At 43.6% G+C, this 11,152-nt stretch overlaps 1 protein-coding gene across 5 annotated transcripts in view; it reads left to right on the plus strand.

Moving 5' to 3' along the window:
* Positions 1-11,091, plus strand: part of pds5a (PDS5 cohesin associated factor A) — a 29,057-nt gene extending 17,966 nt beyond the window's left edge. For 4 of the 5 annotated variants that reach the window (XM_017461187.3, XM_017461185.3, XM_017461186.3 and 1 more), the window contains exons 15-34: positions 95-143; positions 581-720; positions 1,072-1,187; positions 1,985-2,090; positions 2,225-2,385; positions 2,545-2,668; positions 2,839-2,997; positions 3,081-3,149; positions 3,238-3,374; positions 3,761-3,884; positions 3,967-4,171; positions 5,153-5,267; positions 5,433-5,565; positions 5,707-5,826; positions 6,776-6,844; positions 7,113-7,267; positions 7,422-7,506; positions 8,432-8,781; positions 9,004-9,238; positions 9,434-11,091. In XM_017461187.3, the coding sequence (XP_017316676.1) occupies positions 95-143; positions 581-720; positions 1,072-1,187; positions 1,985-2,090; positions 2,225-2,385; positions 2,545-2,668; positions 2,839-2,997; positions 3,081-3,149; positions 3,238-3,374; positions 3,761-3,884; positions 3,967-4,171; positions 5,153-5,267; positions 5,433-5,565; positions 5,707-5,826; positions 6,776-6,844; positions 7,113-7,267; positions 7,422-7,506; positions 8,432-8,781; positions 9,004-9,238; positions 9,434-9,562 (2,781 nt within the window). In that variant the 3' untranslated portion in view covers positions 9,563-11,091. The remainder of the gene's footprint in view (positions 1-94; positions 144-580; positions 721-1,071; positions 1,188-1,984; positions 2,091-2,224; positions 2,386-2,544; positions 2,669-2,838; positions 2,998-3,080; positions 3,150-3,237; positions 3,375-3,760; positions 3,885-3,966; positions 4,172-5,152; positions 5,268-5,432; positions 5,566-5,706; positions 5,827-6,775; positions 6,845-7,112; positions 7,268-7,421; positions 7,507-8,431; positions 8,782-9,003; positions 9,239-9,433) is intronic. The other variant, XM_017461188.3, reaches the window with a different exon arrangement.
* Positions 11,092-11,152: the final 61 nt, after the last annotated feature.

Here is an 11,152-nt window from a genome sequence, read left to right on the forward strand (position 1 = left end):
TGGGATGTCAAAACTTTTTTAAAAATTATTATGCATGTTTAGCAACGATATAAATATACGTTTATTTATTCTGTGGTTTGTGTTGTTTTTACAGTCTGAAGCAAACACAACAGCCATGTTTGGAAAGCTCATGACCATCGCCAGTATGTACACCGACATGCACTCGCCACAAAGTCGATGAACTTTTTGGAGGTTTTCGATAAATCTGCATGCAGTAGTTGACTTGTTTGTTTGTTTGTTTGTTTGTTTGAAGTAGCGAGGCAGAGCTCTGAGAGCTTGCAAATGCCTGTTGAAATTCAGTATAGTGCCCTGATACTAAGTACAAAGTCATGCACATGATTGAGCAGACTTAATTTTGTGGATTTATCATCATTCTTATCGTTAAAATAATTGCAGTATTGCTTACCCGGGCCAATCATACGAGCGCAGACGATCTACCCTCATTAAAAGCTGCGTAGTCGTTAGATCTTAATCCAAACTTTTTGCGGTTTAGTAGTTAAGTTCGGACTGATACGGTCTCCTGTGCTCAGTGGAACTTTAACATAAACCCCCCCTCTCTCTCTGTCTCTCTCTCTCTCAGAGAATCTGCCAGACCCAGGGAAAGCTCAGGACTTCATGAAGAAGTTTAATCAGGTTTTGGGTGAAGACGAGAAGCTGCGTCTGCAGCTGGAGCAGCTCATCAGCCCGACCTGCTCTTGCAAACAGGCCGAGCAGTGCGTGGTGAGCACAACGCCGGTCCCGGCAAATCAGAGCCCGACCCACTAGACACGACCGTCTCCTTACAAAGACTTGAATTTAGAAACGTCGTGTTTTACCGAGCAGTACTCTAATGCATACTCTGTAAAATAAAGTTCTAGCTTAGTTTCAGAAACGATTTGGCCATCTGTTAACATTTAACGAACGTTGATTAGAAATCACAAATTGTTTTACAATTTAAATAAATATTTACTCCTTCAAACCTCTAAAGATGAGTAATAAGTCATTTTTAAAAAATCCGTATGAGCCTGTCCGCATGTGAAAATGAGGTCATGTTCAGTTGTTAAGTAACCCCCCCCTACCCCTCCGTTACAGAGAGAGATAACACGCAAGTTAACGTACCCCAAGCAGCCGACAAACCCCTTCCTGGAGATGGTGAAGTTTCTGCTGGAGAGAATTGCACCAGTGCACATCGACTCCGAGGCAATCAGGTACACCTTCATGGTCGTGGCAGTGTGCTGACTTATTCTGCTCATACATCAATCATTACTGCGTTTAATCCCTTTTTTGTTTACAGCAAGAAAAATTACAAATAAACACATGTAGTGTATAGTACATGGCTCTGCTTTAAGTGTTGAACTGGTTTGGCCTCACACATCATTATATTTGTTTACATTAGAAGAATGTTGCTGAACTAATTAATTAGTCAATTAACCCCCTCCCCCGTTAATTTATGTGCTTAGACTCTTCATTATCAGACTGGGAGTGGAAAGTAAACCACATTTAGTTAGCGTTTTAGCATCCTAGCTGTTCCAAATGCCATTTCAGTATTAGCAGTAGTACAGGGTTAGAATGTGCGCAGGGGTTTTGTGAGCAAGCGGAGTTAAAAGAAAATAAGGAGACGTTGTCAAGGAGCAAGATAAGTATCTCCTAAATCGGCCACGTGTGCTCGGCTGTTTCGTAACGTGCCAGTTCTGAACTCTCATGAACCCTTAGTTCTGCATATTTGGAGCTTTTTCTCTTCTCCCAGCACACTCAGTCCGACTGTTAACTGGTCTCGGTTAAGTGTTCGATTGAATCGGGTGTTTTTAGGAACGGGTAGACTTCCCATTGTTCCGTGCAGTTCACCTCCGGACAGAATTCGAGAGCCCTAATGGATTAAATGGTTGTTTTGTTTTGTGGTGTGTTTTTTTTGGACGTGAGACACCTACTGGTGACGAGATCTAACTACAAGTACCATAACCTCCTTCTGGCTATTGCAGTAATGGTTATTGTTTTATGCGTGTAGCGCCCTGGTGAAGCTTTTAAATAAGTCGATCGAAGGCACTGCTGATGATGAAGATGAGGGAGTTACTCCTGACACGGCCATCCGTGCCGGACTGGAACTACTCAAGGTGAGCGAACACGCTTGTTGTGAACGTGCTTGTCCACTTGTGAGCTCCATTTTTCGAGCATTGGGAAGTACACGCGCTTTAGTCGTCATAATTTACACACGCATGCTTGTCATCGTTTTGTCTCTCGCGCTCAGGTTTTGTCTTTCACCCACCCCACGTCGTTCCACTCTGCCGAGACGTACGAGTCTCTTCTGCAGTGTCTCAAAATGGAGGACGATAAGGTGGCAGAGGCGGCCATTCAAATCTTCAGAAACACCGGCCAGAAGATCGAGAGCGAGCTGCCGCAGATCAGATCGTACGGAAACATTTGTAGACACAACTTAACTGTTTTTGTTACCCCTTTTTTTTTTTTTTTGTAGTAAAGAAAAAAACCTACGGTTTATAAGATTAGTCTTGTTCTGTCACGTGTGTAGTGTTGGATTTTTAATATTATCTCTCCTTTGTCTATCTTTAGGACTCTTATTCCCATACTTCACCAGAAAGCCAAGAGAGGGACCCCACACCAAGCCAAACAGGCGGTGCACTGCATCCACGCAATCTTCCACAACAAAGAAGTCCAGCTGGCTCAGATATTTGAGGTAGATTTAAAACTCTCTCTCTCTCACTCAAAAAAAAAAAAAAAAAAAAAAAAAAAAAAAAAAAAAAAAACAAGATGGGATGAATGTGTGCTAGTCTTGAATGTTGCACATATTTTCTGATGTATTAATTGCTAGCATATTAATGTTAACCCTGCCCCATGTCTCTGTAGCCGTTGTCTCGTAGTCTGAACGCAGATGTCCCGGAGCAGCTGATCACACCTCTGGTCTCTTTGGGTCATATCTCCATGCTGGCTCCGGATCAGTTCGCCTCGCCCATGAAGTCCATCGTAGCCAACTTCATCGTGAAAGATCTGCTGATGAATGACCGAGTGAGTGTGTGAGGTGTTCATTGTTTCCTTCATCCCGTTTCTAAACGGTGTGCCTAATTTGTCTTTCGCTCCTTTCCTTTCAGTCTGTGGGCAGTAAGAACGGTAGACTGTGGACGACCGACGATGAAGTTTCCCCTGAAGTGTTGGCAAAGGTGCGTTATTTAAAGCATGCAAAAGATGCGGACCATTTTAAAGTTCTCTAAGCTTTGGAACGCTTGTTGTTCTGACGGTCTGTTCCAGGTTCAAGCCATTAAGCTGCTGGTGCGATGGTTATTAGGGATGAAGAATAACCAGTCTAAATCGGCGAACTCCACCCTGAGACTGCTCTCTGCCATGCTGGTCAGCGAGGGAGACCTAACGGAGCAGAAAAAGATCTGGTAGGCGAAGTTCATGGGGTCACTGCTCTTTTTTTCTTCTTTAATAGGAACACCTGCTCTTTAACTGAACCCTGTCAGTTACAGTGACGATAGCCAATCAGGGGCATCTCTGAGCTCATGTATGCAGAAGAGGGCGGATAGCGCTTTCCTCATAGCGTGTTACACAGCCCGCAATTTGTCGTTCGATGTGTGTGTTTGGCTTCACATGTCTCAGGGGAAGCACTTGTTAGCCTTCTCCGTCCCTTTATGGAAGCTGTCGCATGATGGCTGGTGGGTGGGAATTGGTGAATTACCAAATTGGGAAGAAAATGGGGTAAGCGACTGCCTCGACCTCTTTTTAATTATAATTATTTAAAAAAACATTTCCCATGGCTCTGTCTACGCAGCAAGTCGGATATGTCCCGGCTAAGACTGGCAGCAGGCAGCGCCATTTTGAAACTAGCACAGGAACCCTGCTACCATGACATCATCACACCAGAACAGTTCCAGCTCTGTGGACTCGTCATTAATGTGAGTTTAACATACACACGTGCAACGCGTGTCAACATGCATACATGTCCATACATGCTTTTTTTTTTTCCCCCCCTCACAGGACGAGTGCTACCAAGTTCGTCAAATATTTGCTCAGAAGCTACACATGGCTCTGGTGAAGTTGCTGTTGCCCCTGGAGTATATGGCTGTGTTTGCTCTGTGCGCTAAAGACCCGGTTAAAGAGCGCCGTGCCCACGCCAGACAGTGCCTACTGAAAAACATCAGTGTCCGTAGGGAATACATCAAACAGAATCCCATGGCACAGGGTAAGCATATATCACTGGTCACTTTAATAGGAACACCTGCTCTTTTAATGCAGTGATCCAATCAGCCAGTCATGTGGCAGAAGCACAATGCGTAAAGTCATGCAGATCTACAGGTCAGGAGGTTCAGTTAATGTTTACTACTCAAACAAGCACTATTTATAACCGCATTGAGCATTAAAGCATCTCCGAATGCACAACACATCAGCAAAACATAAGGTCCTTCAACATTTGCTCAGCTGGTAAATGAACAAGATACGAGATGACATCACGAGACCGTGTTCTAGCACCGCCTTTACCCATGGCCTAGCAGTAGAGTGCTACCGTTCAGCACAATTTCCAAATAGTGTTGCAGTGATCATGTATTTAGGTCGATCAGGTGGTCCAGGACACATCGAGATGCATTTGCATTCGCACTACAAATGTGTTGTGGCCGCATGCATCCCAAACTTCCACCAAATGTGGTTTGTGGAGTGATGGGATCTCATTTGACCCCATTCACACCTGTACCTACCCTTAGGGCTGGGCGATGTATTGATATCGTGATGAACGATCACACGATATTGTTGGTATGGTGATGTATGTTTTTACTCATTACAGATTAAATGGTACTGAAGGGTTGCTGTCGATTTGACGTGGTTTTAAAAAAATCTAATCAAATCTTTACGTATTAAAGAAAAGTCCCATCGCAAACAGTTTAACGTTACGTTTTGTTTGTTTGTTTATTTTACTGTACTGTTTTGCAGATAGTTTGGATCACAGCTACAGTTTGCGGGGGGACAGCTAAATTGTATATCATGATGCGCATCGTATATCGTAGAAACGTCCTCGGGTATCGCGATATGATGTGATATTTTTGTCGTATCGTCCGGCCCTACCTAGCGCTGTACATAACGTTCATGCACGTTGACACCAGGCGTGACTTTCTTTTGAATACGTCGGTAAGAAGTAAACACGCCCCTCGTTCTCCCTCTTCTGCTCCAGAGAAGCTCCTGTCCCTCTTGCCAGAGTACGTGGTACCGTATATGATCCACTTGCTGGCACATGACCCGGACTTCACGAAACCACAGGACTTTGAACAGCTCCGAGACATCAAAGAGTGAGTGTTCCACACACACTTCAATGTACTGAGATTATAGAGAAGTGTGTGTGGGGTTGATTTCTGTGCTCGAACTACTTTAGCTGCCCCTTCTTAATTACTGAGTGGTGATGTGTTGTAACTTTATCCTCTCTCTCTCTCTGTCTCTCTCTCTCTCGCGCTCAGGTGTTTGTGGTTCATGTTGGAGGTGCTGATGACTAAGAACGAGAATAACAGTCATTCGTTCCTAAGGAAGATGGTGGAGAACATCAAACAGACAAAAGATGCTCAGGCACCCGATGATCCAAAGGCCAACGAGGTCAGTGCGCTTCAACGTTTTGCTGTCTCTTATGCACCTAAATGTTTTGTTTCACATGAAGTATTCGCCACAATTCTGTTTTTGAAATTGTTTTGTTTTTGCGTTTTCTCTCGCGCTCTCTCTCGCTCTTGTTGTCAATAGAAACTGTACATCGTTTGTGACGTGGCACTGTTTGTCATCACAAACAAGAGTACTTCCTGTCACCTGGACTCACCCAAAGACCCTGTGCTGCCCATTAAGTTCTTCACGCCACCTGATAAGGTAATGGTTTCTTTATAATTCAACAGCATTGCAAACTAGGGCTGGGCGATTATATATCGATATCACGATAAATGGTTACGCGATATACTTTTCGATGATATCACGATACTTGGATGCCAAGTCGATATGTATCGCGATTCTACAAGTATTGAGATCCGATATAGCGATTTAAGCAAGTCTACAGGGAGTTTGTCGTCATCACGTAGGACATCAAGAGAGTAGCTCCTTGCCAGCTAGTTTAAATAACATTCGCTATGCTAATGAACAAATGACATCTGTTACACTCCCCTCAACACCTGTATTACAATCATTTAACTAGCCACGGGCAATCGAAAGCTCGCTATTGAAAACCATTTTTGACCCCTATTAAGCAATGGGTATGCTTTAGTGTAGTCTTGGGGGAAGTGGGGTTTTTTTGGCACCACAGGACACTACAGTGGTATACCGAACTGATAGATGAACGAGAGAGAGAGAGAGAGGTTGACAGTAAAGCCCAGCTACAGAGAAAACTGATAGGTCTAGTTAGCAGACAGAGAGACCAATCAGGATTCGCTCTCTCGGTGTCCACAGAGCCCCGTCTACTAAGTAACTTCACTCCACCTCGTCTGTAGGATAAGACTGAAATAAAGCAATTAAATAGGAATTATATCGATTCTGGAATTTAAAAAAAAAAAAAAAAAAAAAAAAATCTATTTCAAAATTGAAAGAAATAAATAAATCGCGGTAGTTCGTTGAATCGATATTTTATTTTTTAAATTTATTTATGTTTCCTTCCCCTTAACCCCTACTTTTCAGAGATATCGTTGGTATGGTGATGTATTATTTAATCATCTTTGTCCTTGTAGGCGTAAGAAAAGGGGGGGGGGGGAGTATTGTAGTGGCTGGGAAAAGTAAATGACCAAATTGGGACAAAAGCATGAAGTGTCACTTTTTTCCCTTCTCTCTGTAGGACTTCATCAACGATAAGGACTATCTCTCTGCTGAGGCCAGAAACGTCCTGCTCACTGGAAAGATTCAGGTGAGCTCCAGAGGTCGTGTGTAATTCTGTTAAACCTATTGTACAACAGGTCGAGAAGTTAATACGCCTCTCTCTGCCGTTTGTGGTAGACATGCAGCCATGTACATGCTACTGAATATATGTGAAGTTTGACCCCCAAAATCCGTGGATAAAATGATCGAAGAATTTAAAGTGGATTTATCTTAGATAAAAACGCAAGTAGAAACGACGTCGTCTTGATTATTGATCGTTTTTGTGAATGAACGTACTGATTTTCTGTGATCTACAGCAACAGCCAAAGCAGACCGGAGTGTTGGGAGCCGTGAACAAGCCGTTAGTGGTCACGACAGTACGCAGACCGTATGCTAAAACCACGGTTTCCAACACCGGAAGCAACGCCAGCACCAACTCCCAGCCCGTGTCTCCGGCAACTCCTAAAAACAAGTACGGGACTGCCGTTTATTTTCAGCTCTACCGAAGCGTATACCGTTTAACGTATTGTAGTCGACCGACGTATCGAGCCGATCGTGGAATTTAATCTATTGAGCTGGAGAGAAAACAAAAAAAGTTTCTTCTGTGTATTTCTTCCCGATTTAAGGGACGTGAGTTCTAACGCATCAGAAGCAGGAGCGAGGGAGAACGAGGAGAATCCGCTGATTGTGAAAGAGGACGGTGGAAAGAAGGTGAGCTTATTCAGAACGTGCAGAAGAACCGGGAGTCACCAAAGCATACGTTGTTGTTGTTGTTGTTGTTGTTGTTGTTAGGAGTATTTTCTCTTTTTTCCATCCTTAAAATAGGCTGACGATGCAAATACTGAACGACTCGAACAGAACGGTCGTGTATCCCAGGCTCACGGCTCACTCCAGCCCCGTTTATTTATCAGGCTTAAATGATGTAGGATGTCTGCCATGCAAGCGCTCGCCGTCCGAGTTCCTGTTACGGAAAATGAATCCCCACCACCTGACCGATCGGATTCGAGGATTTCACATTGCCGTGCTCTTCAGAACACTGTTAATAAACTATAGTCGTTCCTGGTATGAAAAATACACGCTAGTCTAGTTCTACCCTACATATCGCCGTACTTGTAAACCGACCAAAACGAAGACTTTTATAAACAAAGGCGTGGCTTCGCTCACATTCGCACCCTGATTGGTTTTTCTGGATCATCGCGTATCCTTCCCTGATTCGTCAAGCACCTACCACATGACCGTTACACCGCCTTGAACCGCAAGCTTTGCTGGCTTTGTTGTCATTCTTAGCAGCCAGTGTGCAGTTAAATTCCGTGTTTTATAACACTGCAGCTGCTACATGCACAAGAGGCGAGCTATGGTTAGAGAAATCGCATCAAAGCCCTACACGGAACACCGATTTGGACTAACAACCAACTTCCTGTTTACACTTGCATGCCCTGAATGGTCATGTGACATGCGTTTTCAGATTGTGTAGTGTAGACGGAGATGGTTTCTGAAACACTGCGGAAACGCCCGTGTGGACGAGGATCGTTTTTATTTTAAAACGAGAACGCACTAGTGCAAACGGGGCTTGAGTCAGTAAAGGTAATAGCCACTGGAACACAGCATTTTCATCATCTCTGTCTCTGTCTCTCAGGAGGAAGCAACAACACCGGCTCAGGCAAGCGGGAGAAAGCGGAACGCTCCGGCGACTGATGGGACCGAGAACAGTGTGGCCTCAAACCCTGTTGCGGCGTCACAGCCTCCTCCTAACAAGCCTCGCCGAGGCAGACCCCCAAAAAACGCAGCCGCCGCAGCAGCCAATAAAGAGAAAGAGGTCACGACTACACCCGGGAGCGGAGCTGGGCGGGGCAGAAAGAGGGCAGCACCCTCCCAGGATCCCACCTCAACAGCCTCACCCGAACCAATCAGTGGAAAGATACCAAAACAACAGAAAGAGACCGATTCCAAGCGGGCAGGACAACAGCGGCAGATCGACCTGCAAAGGTAAAAAAAAAATACACATATATATTATTATATATAATGGCTTCTCATTATTGGCGGTTATATTTCTAATGCAGTTTCAGGTGTGCGTATTGATTTTTTTAGGTTTAGTTTTTCCGCTCATTTGAATGAAGTTTTCCGGCCAGTCCGTTAACTGACGTTGTTAAGACGGCGTATTGAAAAGTAAACGTGAGTATAATGATAACGATGTGACTGTGGCCGCAGGCACCTTTTCCCGAAAGCAGACAAGCCAGACAAAAGCGTGTTCAGCCTCAAACCCCACCAGCCTCAGCTAGCATACGGAAGTGAAGGAGAAACGGAGAGAGGTCTGGAGTCGAGCCCAGACTGCTTTCTTTCTCTCGCTCAGTTAGTAGAGGATCAGGGTAAAGCCACCGACTCCGAACGCCCAAGCCACAGACGAGGAGAAACGGCCCACGAAGCAGGACAGGGGCAGCTGGCAGTGAGTTTCAGACAGGTTTACGAGACGTAGGTGCAAAAATGACTAGACGGTCACGCGGTGTTGCTTAACAATTAGCGTTCACTTAAACGATCGATTGCATCAGTCATGAGAATGAAATAACGTGTCGTATATGTGAAGACGCTCATGTACGTATCGTTCTCTCTCTCTCTCTCTCTCTCTCTCTCTCTCTCTTAGGTAAAGCGACGATCTACAAACGCCCGGCTGTACAGCCTTACCACCCGACAGATGCCCCGTCACACCCTCGATCGCTCTTTTGCTTCTGACGTGAACGACACGCACACGATTCCACACACACATACTTGAAAACAGAAGTGTGAGTGAGTGCACACGTTCACACACGCGCACACACACACACACACACACACACACACACACACACACACAACCACACCCCAACCCTCAACTTTTAGACAAATGAGGATTGAGATGTTTCCATTCTGTTGAGCGTTACAATACATAGACACAACACTGTTCCCTCTTATGATGTTTAATTTCTTCTTTAACACTGTCTGGAGCCATTTTTTTAAAAAATAAAACAAAAACAAACGAGTATTTGGAAGCAAAAAGACAGTTTTAATCTACTATATAAATCTATACCATTGGCTTATTAAATGCCCGGAAAGATTTGTTGTTTCCTGTGCATTCTCTCCTGCGCTGCCGGACTTCTCCAGTCTGTCCGGCCCTGCTGTCAGATTAACAGCTCGTTCTGTGCAACACAGACGTGTTCAGCGACGGGGAACATGTGTAATGGTTACTGTAATAACACTTTCTTTTATATATATATATAAATCTGCCACTGGGAAAGAAACGGACCTGGTCTGAAATCAGCAGATGTCCCATTGCCTTTTGAAATTCCAGATCTGTATATGAAGTTGAATCTATGAAATCCTGCTCTCTTTGTTGCAGATGTGGCATTTCTATACCCGTGTAATGTGGTTTTAGGTTCCAAGCAGTAGGGCAAGTCCGTCATTCATGTTTCTTCGACTGCGTTGTATGCAAGTTCAGAACTTGTAGTTTAAATACCTTGATTTAATCAAACCTGGCAGAGGAAATATTTGCCTTTTGTTTTGTTTTTGTTTTTTTTTTTTTAAATCCTGTTTTGTACAAAGCATAAAAATGCAAGGATTGGGCTTCTCGTATTCCCTCCTCTCGGTTCAGAGGAGCGAGTGAGCGATGCTGTAGAATTTTTTATACACATAGTTAATTTTGAACTGAAATGTTCAGATGCAGCAGCTCTATTGTACTGCATTAAAAAAAAACAAAAAAAAAGTGATTTGAAATTGTTTATAGTTTTGTTTTGAACTGTTTTTCATTATTTTAGGATGGGTCTGTTTTATCTTTAGTTTTACTTAAAAATCTTTGTCCGTTTTAAGAAGAAAAAAAAAATGAATTACACACACACACACACACCTTTTCATTTTTCAAGCATTTTTTTATTCAAAGAAATGATAGTTTCACAATAAATAACCATGCTTGTACAGATTGCTTAAATTTTTGACTTTTTTTCCCCCCACTTCCTAACAGAACATGTCTTTCCTCCTCTCCCCCGTTTAGCGGTTTCTTCGTGCAATATTGAACATGGTCATTACTACAGGAAGACAGACTTCATTTTTTTTTTGTTGTTTTTTTGTGTTTTCATACAAAACAGAAACCAAGCCATCAATGGTGCACTGAGAGGATGGCCAATACTTAAAGAAAGGGACTTTATGTACAAGTGAAGAGAAGGTGTGTGTGTGCGCAAGAGTGAGAATGATTCCACTGGTTTGTTGTTTTTCCAGCATGAGATTGCGTGTGGTTCCTGCGAATTAAAGGATTCAAAGATGGGTTGAGAATCAGACGTTAATCTTGAGAATCAGCTCATCTCGTCTTCGAAGTTTAAAAGTCATTCTCCAC

The sequence above is a fragment of the Ictalurus punctatus genome, chromosome 29 (genome assembly GCF_001660625.3).
Source record: "Ictalurus punctatus breed USDA103 chromosome 29, Coco_2.0, whole genome shotgun sequence".
In the NCBI taxonomy this organism is placed as follows: domain Eukaryota; kingdom Metazoa; phylum Chordata; class Actinopteri; order Siluriformes; family Ictaluridae; genus Ictalurus; species Ictalurus punctatus.